Source organism: Schistocerca nitens, chromosome 6, assembly GCF_023898315.1.
Source record: "Schistocerca nitens isolate TAMUIC-IGC-003100 chromosome 6, iqSchNite1.1, whole genome shotgun sequence".
NCBI classification, from domain to species: Eukaryota; Metazoa; Arthropoda; class Insecta; order Orthoptera; family Acrididae; genus Schistocerca; species Schistocerca nitens.
In genome coordinates, this window is record NC_064619.1 from 85,930,043 (window position 1) to 85,950,787 (window position 20,745).

The 20,745-nt window shown below is 43.9% G+C and overlaps 1 protein-coding gene across 2 annotated transcripts in view; it reads right to left on the reverse strand.

The window, feature by feature from the left end:
• The window catches only part of LOC126263006 (synaptic vesicle glycoprotein 2C-like), a 429,984-nt gene that overhangs the window by 62,789 nt on the left and 346,450 nt on the right, over positions 1–20,745 (reverse strand). For both annotated transcript variants that reach the window (XM_049959967.1, XM_049959968.1), the window contains exon 6: positions 18,609–18,853. In XM_049959967.1, coding sequence (XP_049815924.1) covers positions 18,609–18,853 — 245 coding nt within the window. The remainder of the gene's footprint in view (positions 1–18,608; positions 18,854–20,745) is intronic.

Sequence of the window (20,745 nt, forward strand, 5' to 3'; positions counted from 1 at the left end):
CTTGAATGTGAATGTAAATTTACTTGCAACTGAACAAAACTACTTTAGCTGGAAACAGATTGAAAAGGATTTATTAGAAGACTTTTATGAGGAACCTGTTCAAACTAGAATAACTCACCCTCTTATAAAAACTCACATATCAGAAGTAACACAGCATTGTGTTCCTGATAATGGCAGTGAAGCAAGTGCCTTGTCCCCGGCACTCTTTGATGCTATTCCTAATGAGAATGGACTAGCTGACATGAAAGAAAGTGGTTTAAAGACAACAGATGCTACTCGAAAAGTTTCTAGACCAGTACAACATGGAGCTTTGATACCAGTTGGTATAGGTAACATAACAACAGATCAAATTTCTGATAAACAGAGAGGCAGTAATGATAAATCATGGGAGCCCCCTGCTAGAGTAATTAGGAATAAGGGATACTTGTAGGAAGATACTGAATTCAGTAATACGAAGCAACATGCTAATATAGAAGGGAATTATATCCTAGAAGGAAGAGACAGGTAAAGGCTCCACCAACAAATCAAATTTCTGATAAAAGAGCCTTGGATAGAAAAAGAAGGCATGGCACAAAATCCCCTACTGCACTCATGCTCATAAATTAAAGATAATGTTGATACATGGTGAAACAACGCTCTGGTGGGCGGTTTGTGGGTTTAAATCACCTCAGGGTGTGACCATACGGTGCATTTGACCTGCAGTTGTAGCACGGTGGCGCTGGCAGCAGTCCACATACACAGCGTGTGTTGGTGCATGTCAGAGTATGGTGCAGCAAGTAAGTGTGCAGACGTTTTCAGACTTGCTAATGGTGACTGTGTGTTGAAAATGGCTCAAAGAACACACATTGATGACGTTATGAAGGGTAGAATACTTGGGCGACTGGAGGCTGGTCAAACAAAGCAGTCGTAGCACGGGCCCTCCGTGTGCCACAAAGTGTGATCTCAAGATTATGGCAACAATTTCAGAAGACAGGAAATGTGTCCAGGCACTACAGTACGGGACATTCACAGTGTACAACACCACAAGCAGACAGATATCTCACCATCAGTGCCAGCAGACAGCCATAGAGTACTGCAGGTAGCCAGTATATGACATAGCTCCATTCAGTAATTCAAAACTACCCTCCAAAGTTGTGCGTTCGATTAATGACTCAACAATTAGAAATTTCAGAGGAAATCTTCAGCAGTTGGACTGGGATGAGGTGTACAAGGAACCCAATGCTAATTTAAAATATAACTTATGTCATGATACACTTGTAAGAGAATTTGAAAACTGTTTCCCCAAGAAAGTAGTTAAATCTAATTATAAGAAACCATGCAAAAAACCTTGGCTTACTAAAGGAATAAAAATATCTTGTAACCACAAAAGGGAACTGTATCTAACAACAAGAAAGAGTAATGACCCAGAAACAGCCAAATATTATAAAAACTTCTGTGCTACATTAAGAAAGGTTATTAAAAAGTCCAGAAGCATGTGCATCATGTCTGAGATTAATACCTCTGATAACAAAATCAAAACAATTTGGAATATTATAACAAGGGAGACAGAGCAACCAAGAGTACGGGATGACGGCACCACCATCAAAGTGAATGGAAACTTGATAAATAACAAGCCGGAAATCATCGAAAACATTTTGAATAATCATTTTTTAAATGTAGAGAATATAGGATCTAATTGTTCATTAGAAGAAGCAAGGCACTTAATGGAAGAGGCCTTACCAACACCATTTGATACAATTGAAATTCCACCCACCTCTCCTTCTGAAATTAGGAAGATAATAAACTCTCTCAAGAATAAAAGCTCACATGGAATTGATGGCATTTCCAGCAGGATAATAAAAGCTTGTTCCCACGAAATAAGTGGTATTCTTAGCCACATATGTAATAGCTCTCTGAAGCAGGGTATTTTCCCAGACAGACTGAAGTATGCCATTGTTAAACCACTTCATAAAAAAGTGGATACGTCTGATGTCAACAACTACCGCCCAATCTCTCTTCTGACTGCCTTATCCAAAATTCTTGAAAAAGTAATGTATTGTATAGTAGCTTCACACCTTTGTAAAAATAAAGTTTTAATGAAATGTCAGTTTGGTTTCCAGAAGGGTTTGCCAACGGAAAATGCTATATATACTTTCACTAATGAAATATTAAATGCTCTGAGTAACCGGAAGTCACCCGTTGGGATTTTTTGTGATCTATCAAAGGCTTTTGATTGTGTAAATCATGGAACACTTCTACATAAGCTCAAGTACTGTGGTATGAATGGGAAAATGCTCAAATGGTTTAAATCATACCTAACTGGAAGAGTGCAGAAAGTTGAAGAAAGCAGTTCACATAATATGCAAAAAACTGGTGATTTCTCAAACTGGGGAACAATCAAGATGGGGTGCCGCAAGGTTCGGTCTTGGGTCCTCTGCTGTTCTTAAAATATACTATTTGCCATTCTATATTCACGAAGACGCAAAGCTGGTACTTTTTGCCGATGATACAAGTATAGCTATCACACCCAACAGACAAGAATTAACTGGTGAAATTGTAAACAATGTTTTTCAGAAAATCATTAAGTGGTTCTCTGCAAATGGGCTCTCATTAAACTTTGACAAAAACAGTATATACAGTTCCACACAGTAAATGGAATGACACCATTAATAAATATAGACTTCGATCAGAAATCGGTAGCTAAGGTAGAATATTCAAAATTTCTAGGTGTATGCATTAATGAGGGGTTGAACTGGAAAAAACACTGAGGATCTGCTGAAACTTTTGAGTTCAGCTACTTATGCTATTAGGGTCACTGCAAATTTTGGCGATATACATCTGAGTAAATTAGCTTACCACGCATATTTTCATTCTCTGCTTTCGTGTGGCATCATATTCTGGGGTAACTGATCATTGAGTAAAAGCGTATTCATTGCACAAAAGCGTGTAATCAGAATAATTGCTGGAGCTCATCCAGGATCATCCTGCAGACACTTATTTAAAGAGCTATGGATCTTCACTGTAGCATCACAATATTTATATTCACTTATGAAATTTGTTATTAATAATCCGAACGAATTCAAAAGTAATAGCAGTGTACATGGCTACAACACTAGGAGAAAGGATGATCTTCTCTACTCAAGGTTAAATCTAACTTTGGCTCAGAAGGAGGTAAATTATGCTGCCACAAAAGTCTTTGGTCACTTACCTAATAGCATCAAAAGTCTGACAGATAGCCATATAGTATTTAAAAGGAAATTAAAAGAATTTCTTAATGGCAACTCCTTTTACTCATTAGATGAATTTTTGGATGTAGTAAGTGGGTAGTTTCGATGCGTACCGTCGAGGATCGATGCCGTGAACACCAGAGGCACACTTGACTGATACATCCGAGCAAGTCGGCGGTCACTGAACATTGTTTGTCGGAAAATCACCCTATGGAGTATGAATGCACGAGGATTCTGGTACAGACGTCGAGATACTGGGACAGCGTTGTTAGAGAGGCCATCGAAATTTGCACCAATGATGACCTCATAAACTGTGACTGTGGCTATAATCTTAGCAAGGCTTGGGAACCAGCAATTGGGTTAATCAAGAGTAAATCGAGCAAACGTATTGTTGTGACGACCACGGCGGACAGAGCCATCACTCCGATGTCATCTCAGACGCCGTCATAATCTGTTCCACCACGCAACCGTGGCGTGGGGCGCAGACAGCGGAGGGAGCTCGCTGCAGGCAGAGGGTATTTAAATCGGCCGCCGCAGCGACCGAACCCAGTTCCCTCTGAGCAGCCATAGCACACGTTCACAAAAGCTCAGTCCGTCAGTTCACCTGATGATAGCGACATGTGTAATTGCCGAAATATTGTGCCCGTTGGACACTGTAGACCGGCAGTACACCCGTGGATATTTTGATTATCAAATACGCCGGGAGAAACTCAAGACTCAAAATAATAATAATAACAATAATAATAATAATAATAATAATAACAGTAATTTAAAAAATATTAATTGTCATGTAATATTTTGTGTAATGTAATATCTTGTATAGACACATTTTATTAACTTTATTAACCTGACGTGTTCCACATTGTTACGAAGTGTCGTATTGATGATCTATGGAACAAGTACTTATCTAATCTAATCTAATCTAATCTAATCTAATCTAATCTTGGTCAGGACCTTACTGCAGCCACTGGAACAGTTGTCTCCAGAAACACAGTCTACAGACGACTGAACAGACATGATTTATTCAGCTGGAGACCTGCATGGTGCATTCCACAAACCCCTGGTCATAGGAGAGCCCGTAAATCCTGGTGTCAAGAACACAGTACATGGTCGTTGGAACAGTGGTCCCAGGTTATGTTCACGGACAAGTCCAGATATAGTCTGAACAGTGATTCTCACTGGGTTTTCATTTGGTGTGAACCAGGAACCAGATACCAACCCCTTAATGTCCTTGAAAGAGACCTGTATGGAGGTCGTAGTTTGATGGTGTGTGGTGGGATTACAATTGGTGCACATAACCCCCTGCATGTCTCTGCCAGAGGAACTGCAACAGGTCAGGTGTATTGGGACATCATTTTGCACCAGTATGTCTGCTTTTTCAGGGGTGCAGTGGGTCCCATCTTCCTCCTGAAGGATGATAATGCACGGCCCCACCGAGTTGCCATCGTGGAGGAGTACCTTGAAACAGAAGATATCAGGCGAAAGGAGTGGCCTGCATGTTCTCCAGACCTAAAACTCCATCGAACACATCTAGTATGCTCTTGGTCGACATATTGCTGCACGTCTTCAAACCTCTAGGACAATTCAGGAGCTCCGACAGGCACGGGTGCAAGAATGGGAGGCTATAACCCAGCAGCTGCTCAACCACCTTATCCAGAGTATGCCAACCCCTCGTGCGGCCTGTGTATGTGTGCATGGTGATCATATCCCATATTGATGTTGGGGTACATGCGCAGGAAACAGTGGTGTTTTGTAGCAAGTGTTTCAGGACGGTTTACTGAACTTATCACCAATACCGTGGACTTACTGATCTGTGTCGTGTGTGTTCCCTATGTGCCTATGCTATTGATGAGCAATTCCCTCACATCTCATAAAAAGGTGTGAGAAGTACATAATCTTGCTTAAGGCAGATGGTCAATTAACAGATAAATATTGACAACAAAATACAAATAAACAATGTGTTTAGAAATGCCGATTATAAAGTATTGATATGTTATAGTAAAAACAGCTTTCTAATGATGCGTGGAACAAAGCAAAGTAACTGCTGTTGAACAAATGGTTTCTTTAGCATACTAATCCTTATGACAATTGAGCCAAATGAAGGAAAAACTTACAAAGGTTAATTGATTTTATAAGTAAAGCAACATATAAAGTAATAAAATAAATTGCAAACTAGCCCAAAATATGGCTATTTAAGAACATAAATTGACCTTCAGTGCATAACAGCTATGGTTTACATAAAAGAAAGAGAATGGAAAAGTTTGTGATTCCGGCTTAATAATGAAATAAAATGTCACGATTTTATGAAGTAATGAAATGTGAATAATCATTTTGAAAAAAGTTAATAATAATTTTCTAGATACTAAAATAAAAAAAGGGAAAGAAGAAAAATTTTTTCTGATAACTTCTCAATTGTTCATTCAAATTATTATTGGAAAATAAGACTATAAAATGTGTTTTGTCCTTCCTTAGTTGTAAACTGAGAACAGAAGCTTAGGCTATGTTATCTGTTTCTCAGAGACATGGAGGCTTCATAAAAGGCAGCCTATAAGCTATAGTGGAGAAGGAAGTGACGACGACATGATCTACAGTGAATCCTCCCCTTTCCTTTTTGTAATAAAATATAATGAAAAAGTAAATTCCCACCTATACTTCTACTGATTTAGTGAAAGTGTCATACGGACACCCACATTTGTGCCTATGATTGTGATGAAAAACGTGAGTACTGTAAAGTGAAAAAATTTGTGTGTTTCTTTTTCACGTAAAGACTGAAAAATTTATGAAACAAAAAATAATTTTGTAATTAGAACATTTTGTTTTATATTTATATGTAATTTACATAAAAGATTTTGTAAAAGTAATTTTTTTCTATGAGTATGAAGGAGATATCAAGGTGGTAAGGTAATGACCACAGTTCTCTCTTCTAATCATCAACACTTTTATTACACAACAAATGTACAGGTCAAAGACTAGGCCGGAACTGAGGTCCTAGAAGTATACAAAACAAAGATCAACTCGAAGACATAATACACATATGATGTTCTGGCCTATCGATCAGTGGATTGACGCCACATAGCCCCCCCCCCCCCCGCCCACCCCCACCCCCCACCCCCTGCAGTATGGAGTACATACCCGAAGGTGGGGTGGGGGGGGGAGGGTTGGCGAGAGTTTAAGTGGGTTACAATGAGTTCCTCTGCATATAACGGGACGGGCCGTATGGGAGGAGAGCATGGAGCAAATCCTGGAATGCTGATGCTCAAATCTTGAAGCGACGTCGGCAGTCGTAGTCGTCGACCAGTGCGGGAGCGCTGGTGTGGAAGGGTGTCGTCGGCAGGGAACCTAATGATCACCTTGCCACTTGGCCTAACGTAAGCATGTAGGTTGCCACACGTAGCACTTCGAGAGATTTTGAAACACTTCACTACACGCTGTGACACACCACCAAACGAGTCACACGAATCGTCACACACAAGCAGCACTAATGCGGTATCACCACTAATGACGACAGATAAACCACAAATGTCATTAGGATGAACATGGGTAGAGAGCTCGTAAGTGGCGCCTGCTAACGGAGAGGTATGCTGAGCTGGTGGGGTGGGGAAACCGTAGCACAGTGAGGGTGGTGTGCTGCAAGTAGAGGGGTGAGTTTCAGATGGTGAGGTCTGAGTGGGCGTGGCAGGAACCTGCGGGCTGCCCCGGTTAGAAGAGTGGTGCGGTGTGCTGTCACATGAAGATGGAACTGTTATATTAGAGCCCTGGGAGCTGGGGCCTCTGCTATGGGAGCCGGGAGGCAGAAAACCCCAGAATGAGTGTGGGCTCATTGACGGGGCCGGTGTAGGTGTGAGTTTACTTGAATCATGAGCAGAGGAAGAAGGCCGAGGGTGGCCAGAGAGCGTGGTCTCTTCAACGGTGGGTGAGGTAGGGGAAAACTCGACGCAAGCAGGTTTAACCCTGTTGAGGGAGACAGTAGTTACAGAGCCCTTAATTACGATGTCCATTGTGTTACTGGTTCGTTTGACAACTCTGTATGGGCCTATGTAAGGGGGCTTAACAGGGCTTTTACAGTGTCGTCGCGAAGGGACACAAATTCGCAAGTGTCGAGTGACTTGGGAACATATGTGGGCGGCGGAGTGTGGCTGGAAGGGGGCGGGGGTTGAAGCTTGTTACAGTGTAACCTCACCTGTTCTACCAAGGACAGCAGTTCGGACGTTTTGGCGACTGGAGTAGGAGCAACAAGTTCGCCCGGCAGTGTAAGGGGCTGGCCGTAGATAAACTCGGCCACTGAGCCTTTAAGGTCTTCCTTGAAAGTGGTCCGCAAACCGAGTAAGATGAATGGTAGGGCTTCTGTCCAAAGGAGGCCACGGCAACGTAGGGCCGTCTTAAGCATCCTATGCCAATGTTGCACGAGGCCGTTGCTTTGGGGGTGGTATGCTGTTGAATGAATTTTCTTGATGCCGCACAGCCTACATAGTTCAGAAAACAAGGCAGACTCAAATTGACGGCCTTGGTCGGTTGTCAAGTAAACAGGGCAGTCAAAGTGTGAAATCCAAGTGTCTATGAAGGATCGTGCCACTGATTCGGATGTAATATTGGGTAGGGGGGCAGCTTCCACCCAACCAGTGGTTCTGTCTATAATAGACAGCACGTATCTACCCTCGGAGGGGATGAGGGGGCCCACCAAGTCGATGTGAACATGCTGGAAGCGACTGGGAGGAGCAGTGAAACTGCCTAGTGGGGGCAATGTGTGCCACGAAACTTTATTTTGTTAGCACGGAATGCAGGCACGAGCCCAGGCTTGGCAGTCGTGACGCATGTTGCAACAGACGAAGCACTCTGAAATAAGCCTGGTAGAGGCTCTCACACCTGGATGAGCAAGGTTGTGTAATTTCTTGAACACTTGTCTCTGTAGAGGTTTGGGTATGAAGGGACGCAGCGTACCAGTTGATTCTTCACACCAAACCTCGCCTAGGACACTAGGAAAGGTGGATCGCACAGGTTTGAGTGACGAGCTGTGCTCGGAAATACGGTCCATAGTGTCCGTGTCGGCAGACTGCAGCTGAGGCAAGTTAGAGAGGTCTATCAGAGTTGTGAGAGCGCCGACACGAGACAAAAAATCTGTGACCATATTATTTGCACCCTTCATGTATCGTATGTCAGAGGTAAATTGCAATATAAAGTCCAAATGATGGAAAAGTCTAGGTGGAGGGTCAGTCGCGGGGTTCTTTACAGCAGCAACCAAAGGTTTATGGTCGGTTAAAATGTAGAAGTCCCTACCCTCAACCTCGGCGCAAAAGTGTTTCACAGCCTCGTAAACTGCCAAGAGCTCCCTATCGAAGGCTGAGTACTTTTTTTAAGCACCGTTGAGCTTCTTAGAAAAGAACTGCAAAGGAGAGGCAGTATCTCCGACGGTTTGAAGACAGCACCTACTGCGGTATCACTAGCATCTGCAGTAATAAAAAATATAGCGTCCGAATGCGAGTGGGCAACAGTTACTGCGTTTGCTAGTAGGTGCTTCAGTTTGTCAAAAGCTTGTTCCGTGGCAGGGGCCAGGGGACCGGGCGGATACCGGTCGTATTTTTGCCAGCAAGGGCATCTGTTAGGGGGGCCTGAACCTCAGCTGCAGCAGGCAAGTGCTTCCTATAATAGTTAACTGTTCCGATGAACCTGTGCAGCTCCTTAAACGAGAGAGGGCGTGGCAAATACAAAACAGGTTTGATTTTATCCTCAGGAGGAGTGAGGCCCTTAGCTGACACGATGTAACCTAAGAATCTTACCGAAGTCTGGTGCAACTGGAGCTTCTTATTATTCAGTTCAACACCGGCAGCGGTAAGAGTGTCTTTAACTGTCTGCAAATGTTCCTTGATCTTTTGCAAAGTAGGACTGAAAATAAGAATGTTTTTCAAGTAAACGAAACAAAAATCCAGATGAAACAACACTTTGTTTATGAACCTCTGCCAAGTCTGTGCAGCGTTGCGGAGGCCAAAGGGCATGAACCGGTATTGGACTTGTCTATGACAGTACGAGAGTTCAACTTAGTATAGTCGCCAACCAAACGCCAGGTGCCGTCGCTTTTTTTGACAAAGTGGATAGGCGAGGCCTAGCATCCGGCAGATGGTTCGATGATGCCGGCTGTTAAAGAGACCATCTATTTGTTCGCGAGCCACTTTTATGAGTTCTGGCTTCAGATGGCGTGGTCGGCAAGAGATAGGCAGTCCATCTTGGAAGCAAAGTTTGTGGGCGGTGCTGTCTGTAACCACGGAAACGCGCGACGCGGTACACGAGGCGACTGTCTGTGGTATAGTGTGCGCGGCGGCCGCTAGGTTGGGTTGTGGCGCGGACAGCGAAAGTTTGCATAAGTGCCAACTGTTGGGTGGCTGGGAGTGACAAATGAGTCAGCTACGTGAAACAAGGTTGGTACACTGTTTATTAGTAAATGAAGGTGCCGCTGACCAGCTTGGCGGCGGTAGTGGGCACAAATGAACAGTTGATGGCAGTAAATCAAAAACATTAACCTGCACTTGGGAAGTTAGCTGCCCAAGCGAGGAGGGGGATGAATGTGTGCTCGAATTAACACAGTTAGAGCTGGTGGGAGTGCGGACACTGTACAGTTTATGTCGCACACGGTCACAAATGCACTCGGGTGCGAGAACACTGTAGTGGCACCGACTAACCTTGCGTGTTGCCGAGGCGTTGTCTGCTGCAAGCTGCTGCCGTGCCGAAGATAACTTGTTACATAGGTCGTTGAAGCGACGGCGTAGCTCAAGTTGTTCCAAGTGCAGATGTGTAGACTCGACACACTCTGTGAGCCACTTATTTGCACATGACAAGAGCTTGGAGGAGGGGTTATTACACTTCCTAGCCAGGTGGACCTGTTTAGCAGTACTATTGACACTCGACAAAGCACATGGGATGTGTTTCTGCATAGGGTGGTAGTACACTGTATTCTTGACGAGGTCAGGCCATAGTTTGTGGTGTCTTAGAAAGTCAATGCCCAAAATGGGATCATCGATGTCAGCCAGCAGGTAGGACCACTTCAGGTTGCACTCAGGCGAGACGTTCAAATGGCTCTGAGCACTATGCGACTTAACTTAGGAGGTCATCAGTCACCTAGAACTACTTAAACCTAACTAACCTAAGGACATCACACACATCCATGCCCGAGGCAGGATTCGAACCTGCGACTGTAGTGGTCACTCAGTTCCAGGCTGTAGCACCTAGAACCGCATGGCCACTCTGGCCGGCGCAGGCGAGAGGGACACTGCATATGAAGTAGAACCTAAGCACGACAAACTAGATGAGTTTACAGTATGTAGGACAGTTTTGTGCAGTTGGAAATTTTTCGGTAGCAAGACGAGATGGAAGTAGGGAAACATCTGCACCCATGTCGATGAGAAAGTTTGTGCCAGAGTTCAAGTTGCGGACATAGGCTCGTCCATTCAAAGCATTAGTGTTGGACACAGAATGGAGCATGGGACGGCACCTGTTGTTTACGTCGCAGGAGGTGGCACCGCTGCCTACCTGCAGTTGAAGTTTGGGTAGGAGCACGGCGGTTTGCAATTGTGTGCTTGTTCCCCGAAGAAACAGTATTTATGGGCGGATGTCTGCTCCTGCGAGTGGTTAGACGGTGGTGGCCCAGAATCTTCTGTGGAGTCAGATGTGCTGTTGTGCGGATGTGAAGGTGCCGGTAGCGCAGCGAGCTTGACAGACTTAGGTTTAGTGGGGCGTCCAAGTTGGGGCCCTGGTTGTGGTTGGAAACTGGCATAGCTGCCGGACTGCTGAGCACTGCGTTCATGTTTTAAGAGTGGAATAAGCTCGGTCGGTGGCGCGCAAGTGTTCGCTATTTGGTCTATCTTTGTAGGCGGAGATGGACATTTGGACAGACAGACGCAGCTTTTCCATCCAAATCTCAGTGAGTGTGGCATTTGGCATGTCGCATTCACCGACAAGAAGTTGAAGGCATCGCCACAGCTGGGACGGAGATCTGTCACCGAGGCGTTCTTCATAGACAAGTTGTCGAACGTTTTCTCTTCTTGTCTTGGAGACATGTTCCAGTATTGCTTGTTTAGCCATAGCATACTTCTCGTTCGGAGGAGGTGACTTAACCAGGTCATGAATTAAGTCAACCAGGTCATGGAGGTGGTGCATGAGGCACGTGAAACGGGCATTGTCATCAAGTGCACAGACACCGAAAGTTTGCTCGACTAGGTTGAACCAGAATTCCGGGTGGGCAGGTTTGAATGCCAGAAGTTTCGGTAGATTTGACGAACTGGCGGTCGAAGAATGCGGGCAGCCGCTCACGGACGCATGTGTAGGCAAGTCAAAGTTAGCTCTGCATCATGAGGGCGGTAGAGAGGAAGCAGACGTGCCGGCTGTGTTCGTAGTAGCTGGAGGGGAAGCGAAATCCATTAGCAGGAAGCCCGGCGTGGAGCGAAGCGGGACCGGTTGTTGCGGTGGACGGTCAAAGTGGTCGCGGCGGTTGCTCAACAGGTTATTATGCAATTGGTTCTCCACATCTGCAGCGAAATTGTCCATCACAGAGTCACTGATGAGCTTGGTGGAACCTGACGCGCTCAAATTACTGCACTGATGAACACTCAAAGTAACAGGCTGGCGAATGTCATTCACGTAGTGTGCAACCAGCATTGAGTGACACACATGTGGAGCTTGCACATTCAAAAAGGCATCCTGTTGTGGCACATTATGAAAACTATGCTCCCCACTATTTACAGTACTTGCATTAAAGGTCGGTATCAGTGTGTAGTGGTTTCTTGTACTGCTGTGCGGCAAAAACTGAAGCACTTTGGGGCTAACAAAGCCAGAGTCGGAGACCGCTGGAGTCATTTTCAAAACCACTGCACCTGACGAGGTCCCTGGATTCTCGAGGCTATAGGACTGCGGAAATTCACGTCGGGCAACGACTACAGCTGGTGTGTTTGAATTTAGTTGCAGTTGCTGGTGAAAACTGGGCGGCGGCGGCGTGTTGTAGAAGGCCATTGTCTAGCGGGCAAAGGTCCACTGGAACGTGGAAGCCGGCGCGGTAGTCACTTTGTACTTGGTTTGACGGATTATTCGAACTTCAGGGTCACCACTGAAGGAGATATCAATGTATCAAGGTGGTAAGGTAATGACCACGGTTCTCTCTTCTAATCATCAATACTTTTATTACATGACAAACGTACAGGTCGAAGACTAGGCCATAACTGAGGTCCCTGAAGTATACAAAACAAAGATGAACTCGAAGACATAATACACGTATGATGTTCTGGCCTATCGATCCGTGGATCAATGCCACATGTATATAAGCATGATTATTTTGTATGTGTTGTATTAAGAATTTTTTAAAAATTTATTTCATTTTGAAAGAGGTCAGCTTGTTTCTAAATATTTAATTTTGTTCAAAAATTTTTTTTTTTTCACAAAAATAAATTGTGTGTGTGTGTGTGTGTGTGGGGGGGGGGGGGGGGGGGGGGGGGAGAAATGAAACAAGCACTGAATCATTTGAGACAAACAGAGGTGAGCAAGTGTGCCGGGACCTACCCCAGTTCACAGTTACTAGTGCCACGCAGTCACAACACGCCTGTGCATAGCATACAAAGTATTGCGCCATAATCTAAGGATAAATTAAAAATTAAAGTTGCTTTTCCAAACTTTGTTAGCATATGCTTCAGTATGTCAATGTTTAAATTGTTAAATCTCAAAACAATCAGATACCTATGTTTCCATAAATACATAATTGTAAATATAAAAAAAAATAAAAAAAATAAAAAAAAAAAAACAAGTGGCGCTAAATAAAAAAGCTAAAAGCCAGAAACTGGTCAGAACGTGCAAATGTATGTCAAATTTAACTGCGACAAGTCTCAACATGATCAAAGCAATATTATGTTAAAAATCGGAATTTTTATGAAAAATGGAAGGCGCCAAATATTAGATTTAGAAAGATGAAAATTAGTATGAAGCATCAGTTTGATATGAAAAGCTTGACTATGTGACCCCGAACAGAAACATCCTTATTTGTTATAGATTAAGTATCTTTTATGTTAATGATAGAAAGTTTTGATCACAGCACCTGGTGAAACCCATTAAATAATAGAGTAATAACAAGCTTCAACACTTTCATGGAAATACCAATCAATACATGGTCTCTTAAAGATGTAGTTCAGAGGTCATGTTCTACTGTCTTCTCCATTCTAAAAATTCGAAACGGGAAAATTTATATGCTGGCAAGTTAAAACTTTTTCTGTAATTAAATCCAACTTAATTCCACTCATACATCTTTGCACAAACAAGAAGTGAACTCGTGAGCACCGTACACTGTCCTCAAACACTTAGATTTCCAGGAGGTGTGTGTGTGTGCTGCCCGTAATGTTAACAAAACTGTGTGGCAAGTGGTGAGATTAATTTCCACTTTTGTGGTGAGCAATTAACTCTGATTATTAAAAGTCATGGCGAAAGATCATTTAATGGGAACTTGCCACAGAGGTCACCTCAGAACTGCTCATAGTGCTGTTTACGACATTGTTATTATTTTCATCAGAAATTTTACTATGTTTTGCATGTGAACTTTTCTCAAATATAAATTGAATCAGTTACAACTCAAAAATTTTATTTGTAATTATAGTTGCTGATCCCATTGAGTAAACAGAGAGTAGAAACATTTATTTCAGTGAACAAAAAAGTAATGTGGGCTTGCAGACTGGAAACTGTGGTCTGTACGTTCTCCATTGCTTCTGGCTGACCACAAAAATAGTTGCCAGGCTCTTCTAACAGATGGTACTGCCGCCCCACAGCATATACAGGGTGATTGAAAAGTCATATAAATTTGAAAACTTAATAAACCATGGAATAATGTACACTCCTGGAAATTGAAATAAGAACACCGTGAATTCATTGTCCCAGGAAGGGGAAACTTTATTGACACATTCCTGGGGTCAGATACATCACATGATCACACTGACAGAACCACAGGCACATAGACACAGGCAACAGAGCATGCACAATGTCGGCACTAGTACAGTGTATATCCACCTTTCGCAGCAATGCAGGCCGCTATTCTCCCATGGAGACGATCGTAGAGATGCTGGATGTAGTCCTGTGGAACGGCTTGCCATGCCATTTCCACCTGGCACCTCAGTTGGACCAGCGTTCGTGCTGGACGTGCAGACCGTGTGAGACGACGCTTCATCCAGTCCCAAATATGCTCAATGGCGGACAGATCCGGAGATCTTGCTGGCCAGAGTAGTTGACTTACACCTTCTAGAGCACGTTGGGTGGCACGGGATACATGCGGACGTGCATTGTCCTGTTGGAACAGCAAGTTCCCTTGCCGGTCTAGGAATGGTAGAACGATGGGTTCGATGACTGTTTGGATGTACCGTGCACTATTCAGTGTCCCCTCGATGATCACCAGTGGTGTACGGCCAGTGTAGGAGATCGCTCCCCACACCATGATGCCGGGTGTTGGCCCTGTGTGCCTCGGTCGTATGCAGTCCTGATTGTGGCGCTCACCTGCACGGCGCCAAACACGCATACGACCATCATTGGCACCAAGGCAGAAGCGACTCTCATCGCTGAAGACGACACGTCTCCATTCGTCCCTCCATTCACGCCTGTCGCGACACCACTGGAGGCGGGCTGCACGATGTTGGGGCGTGAGCGGAAGACGGCCTAACGGTGTGCGGGACCGTAGCCCAGCTTCATGGAGACGGTTGCGAATGGTCCTCGCCGATACCCCAGGAGCAACAGTGTCCCTAATTTGCTGGGAAGTGGCGGTGCGGTCCCCTACGGCACTGCGTAGGATCCTACGGTCTTGGCGTGCATCCGTGCGTCGCTGCGGTCCGGTCCCAGGTCGACGGGCACGTGCACCTTCCGCCGACCACTGGCGACAACATCGATGTACTGTGGAGACCTCACGCCCCACGTGTTGAGCAATTCGGCGGTATGTCCACCCGGCCTCCCGCATGCCCACTATACGCCCTCGCTCAAAGTCCATCAACTGCACATACGGTTCACGTCCACGCTGTCGCGGCATGCTACCAGTGTTAAAGACTGCGATGGAGCTCCGTATGCCACGGCAAACTGGCTGACACTGACGGCGGCGGTGCACAAATGCTGCGCAGCTAGCGCCATTCGACGGCCAACACCGCGGTTCCTGGTGTGTCCGCTGTGCCGTGCGTGTGATCATTGCTTGTACAGCCCTCTCGCAGTGTCCGGAGCAAGTATGGTGGGTCTGACACACCGGTGTCAATGTGTTCTTTTTTCCATTTCCAGGAGTGTAGATAGAAAGGTAAAAATTGACACACATGCTTGGAATGACATGGGGTTTTATTAAAAAAAAAAAAAAGTTCACAAAATGTCTGTCAGATGGCGCTGGATAGCAAAACGTCAGTGCTACCGTGATGGGTGAGAGATATGTCGATATGTTACAGAATCGCATCATCCCCCACCTGGTAGACGTGAGAAAGATCTCTTGTGCGCTTTGTGTGGTGATGATTGTGTGCTCAGCCACCACTTTCATCATGCTTGGCCTCCCAGGTCCCCAGACCTCAGTCCGTGCATGTATAGTGATCGACCAACATCTCTAGGGATGCTGAAAGACAACATCCGACGCCAATGCCGCACCATAACTATGGACATGCTTTACAGTGCTATTCACAACATTATTCCTCGACTACAGCTATTGTTGAGGAATGATGGTGGACATATTGAGCATTTCCTGTAAAGAACATCATCTTTGCTTTGTCTTACTTTGTTATGCTAATTATTGCTATTCTGATCAGATGATGCACTTTTGTATTTTTTTGGTTCTAATGAAACCCCATGTCATTCCAAGCATGTTTGCCGCTTTGTACCCCTCTATCTACATTATTCCATGATTTATTCAGTTTTCAAATTTATACTGACTTTTTGATCAGTCGTTTTTCCCTTGCTCTGTTTGCAAGTGGAACAGAGAAGGAAATGACTTGTAGTGGTATAGGGTAACCTCTGCCAAGCACCATACAGTGGTTTGCGGAGTATGTATATAGATGTAGATGTAGAAATGCAACCAGTCTGCAACGGAGATTGCTTACAAAACACTCATGTGAGCCATCTAGAATACTGCTCACCTGTGTGGAATACACACCAAATAGGACTTATGGGATACCGAAGGTATACTAATGAAGGAAGCAAAAACAGTCACAGATTTGTTTGAACCATATAAGATGTCCCTGGAGATGCTGGAGAAACTGAACTGGCAGACACCTGAAGACAGATGCAGGCTACCTCGAGAAAGTCTGGTTATAAACTTTCAAGAACTAGCTTTAAATGATGAATCTCAGAATATACTATAATTCCCTATATATCATTCCCCCAAGGATCACAAGGTCAATTTAAGACTAACTTTACAGTGCACAGATATGTTTATGCAATCATTCTTTCCATACTTTGTAAGTGAACAGAATGGGAAAAAGCCATAATAACTGGTAAAACAGGAAGTACCCTCTGCCAAGTACTTCATAGCGTTTTGTAGATTATGGCTGTAGATGGGGATTAGTCACTCATTTTATGAATCATCCAGCTATCAAAATCAAAGGGATGAAGTGCGTGTTATCTGAATCATAACCAGCAACATTCAAATGCCAACAGTTTTTCCACTGATACACATTTAGATAACTGGTAAGTGCTTATCTCCAAGAGGCAAAATATTTAGCACTGCCTACAGATACATATAAAAGAATACAGCATTACACTATTTTTTATAACTATTAGTTCTGAAAGCTAGGATAGTGTCACATAACTTCCTTTTATGTGCAGGTATCGGTATTTTGCCTCCTAAAGGTACGCCGTTGTGCAATGCAGCTATGACACAGACACCTCTACCTCCACTGGAATGTGTTATGCTGCCTGCCACCTAAGCATTTGGGCATCTGGGGCAGCCTTGCACTTTGCCAATGTCCTGAGAGTACAAGGTGAGGGTCCAGCCATATTTATCCTCACCTGGATATCAACAATCAACAGAAGACCATTACATCCTGGCCCTGAAGTGTGATGCAGCTTGACGTCTTCATAGCCCTGGCTGCCAGCCACACTTCCTGTGGCCAGGAAATGCAGGAACTTGGCGAAGCATAAGCAGCCATAGCAACAGTAGAATGCAAGTCAGCAAATGGAGATCACTACACTGGGGAAATGCTCTAATATTCTCTGCACTGCCAATCAATGATCATGAACAAGCCTTGATGAAAAATCCATTGTAACTGTCACTGGTGCTTTTTCACCTACAGCACACACCTTTCCTCAGCAGAGGATCCTAGCCCACACTAAGCCATCCTAAATACACATTTAGAATTGGCTCCAGATGTGTGGCCTCTACATCAATTCTGTTACATGTGGAAGAATGCTAATACAGGCATACTAAGACTCCTGTCTAACCATCAAGTGTAGCATGTGGTTATTTAGAGAGATTCTGTTCATGTACATTTCTTTGATTTGTTATATTAGTTACTAATTTATGAATTCCATATAGTATAAAGCATTTAGTGCAAAAGCTTCTCCAGTGAGCCTGCAACACCGTATCTCCTCTAGTTTCAAAGGCATGCTAATGGAAGAGTGGAAATAATCTTTTGAAACAGCCTACTGGTGTTTCTTCTGACGCAGCTGCCTCACCTGCTCACTCTTCAGTTTGCCAACAGACTATCTCAACATTTTACAGTTTTATTAATGATTATTTTTGGAGAATGAATACAACCTGCAAGTCAACAGATCATATGACAAAAGTTTAAAACAATCTGAACTAACGTTTTTGATTAATTTGTCGAGGAATTCACTACATTTTGGCAATTTCAGCCAGGTACCTGGAAAGAGCTAGGGCTTATAAATAAAATCTGAAAGAAAGAAATTCTGTGTTTTCAACTGTGGCAATTATTAAAACCAGTTTCCAAGAATATTTTTTCCATACACCACTAAATTATAAGCAGTTAGAATAAATAGAACAACCTGTGAAATTTAGAAGAGGAGGTAACAAGAACAAGCTCCGGTGTGTCATATTTAAAAAAGACTTAAACAACTTCATAGGAGAAAGAAAATAAATATCCAAACATGTCACAGGCAGACTGGAAAAACAAAGGCTGGGTTTGTCTGGACATCTCAGAATAATTGAAGAAGGCAAATAAACATTAAAATATGGAATTAGAATGCCATAAGTGGCTCCTTACATACTACCTGCATTAAATATCAAGGGCCATAAATTGAAGGGGACAACATATTTAGTTGAGACCTTAAACTTCTATCTGGCTTCCTTTTAGAGCCGCTCAATAAATAACATATCATATATAATCTTTAATTTTGCTTCTTACAATGTTATTTATACTTTTTCTGAAGATATGTCTTTTTACAAAATGAAATGCTAAAAAAAGTTGTCATACTCACAGGGAAAGTTTTTGGATCATTTCCTGTGTTGTACTTGTAAATCATGCGGAATACTTTAAGAGCTTCATCCAGCCGACCTTTTGTCATAAGAAATTTTGGAGTTTCAGCACATCCGGATATTATAAGTGCTGATAAGAAGCTCGGTATAGAGCCTACAGCTACAAATACTCTCCAAGAGTTGTAAGTCACATAACCACCAAAGAAAGACCATGACCAGGGAAGAGGAATTATTCCCCATGCAATACCTGCCAAGTATCAAACATAAAGGTGAATAATGTAATAAAGGTCTGGAAAATTAATGCTGTAAATTAAAAATTGTATGTTGTCAGAAGATACAGATTTCACTTTAGTTACAAAAAGAATGTTCCCTAGATGCCCAGCACATACAAAGAAGGAGAAAGTGTGCAAGTGTGTGCATTCACACACACACACACACACACACACACACACACACACACACACACACACACACACACACAGAGAGAGAGAGAGAGAGAGAGAGAGAGAGAGAGAGAGAGAGAGAGAGAGAGAGAGAGAGTAGGGGGTTCATGTACTAAAGGAGTGGTAAAACTATAAAAAGGAAAATCCAGGATGGAATAACGACAATATGATGAGAAGGATAGATTGCTAATCACCATACGGAGGAGATGTTAAGTCGCAGACAGGTACACCAAAAAGATTGCTAAACATGTGAGATTTTGGCCAAAAGGACATCATCTAAAGCATACAGTACATACACATTCACGTAAGCACAACTCACTCACACATGACTATTGTCTCTAGCCACTGTCACCAGACTGTGAGGGACTGCACATGACGGGAGAAGCAATCTGGGTGGTAGGGGTTAGGAGGAGGCTGGGTGGGGAGGGGGAGCGATAGCAGGGTAGAGGTGGAGGACAGTAAAATGCTGCTTATGTGAGAATGCAGGGATGTGATAGGACAACTAGGTGCAGATGGTATGCCAGATTGTGTGAGGGTGGTAAAGGAGAGAAGTAGAGGAGCGGGAAAAAGAGAGAGAGAAGTACAGGATGGGTGAAGAGAGAAAGAGAAGTAGAGAAAGGGGGGGGGGGATAGGGGGAATAGAGAAAGAGAGAGAGAGAGAGAGAGAGAGAGAGAGAGAGAGAGAGAGAGAGAGAGAGACTATTGGATGCATTGGGGGAACAGAAGACTGTGTTATGCTGAAGTGGGAGCAGGGACAGTGATAGGTGGGCATTCATGTGGACAAAATAATGTAGCACAGTGGTTGTGGCTTCAACACTACTGCTTCCACATATAACCCTGCCTTTGAAGGGGTAAATAACAGTTGAGACTGGACTGGAGTAGGTGGTTGTGGGAGAATGTATGGGACGGGTCTCGCATCTTGGTCTATTACTGGGTTATGAGCCATGAGGCAGTGGATTGGAAACAAGGGTGGATCAGGGATGGATGAGAATAGTGCATAGGTTCAGTGGCAGCAGAATACCACTGTGGGAGGTGTGGCAAGGATAGTGGTTAGCATATTCCTCATTTCAGGACATGTCAAGAGGTTGTCAGAAACCTCACAGAAAATGTGATTCAGTTGCTCCATTAACAGGTAGTACTGGGTCACAAGGGGAATGCTCCTATGCGGCTGGATGATGGGACACTATCCAGTTGTGCGTGACTGAAGAGATAAGGTACAGGAGATCTGTTTCTGTACAGGTCCCATACACACTCTCACCAACACCTACACCAGTCCAGTCGCAAGCATCACCTATCCCACCACAGGCAGGGCTATCTGTGAAAGCAATCATGTGATCTATGAGCCAAGCTGCAACCACTGTGCTACATTCTGCATGGGCACGCCAAACAACAAGCTGTCTGTCCGCATGAATGGCCACAGATAAACTGTGGCCAAGAGACAGCTGGACCACCCAGTTACTAAGCATGTCGCTCAACACAATGTAGTTTCACATCCTGTGCTATTTGTATTCTTCTTAGCAACACCAGCTTTTATGATCTGCACAGGTGGAAACTCCCCTTGTAATATATCCTATGTTCTCATAACCTCCCTGGCCACAACCTTCATTAGTTCCTATCCTTCTTTCTCTGCCTCGTGATGGCTGGGTGTTGTGTGCTGTCCTTAGGTTAGTTAGGTTTAAGTAGTTCTAAATTCTAG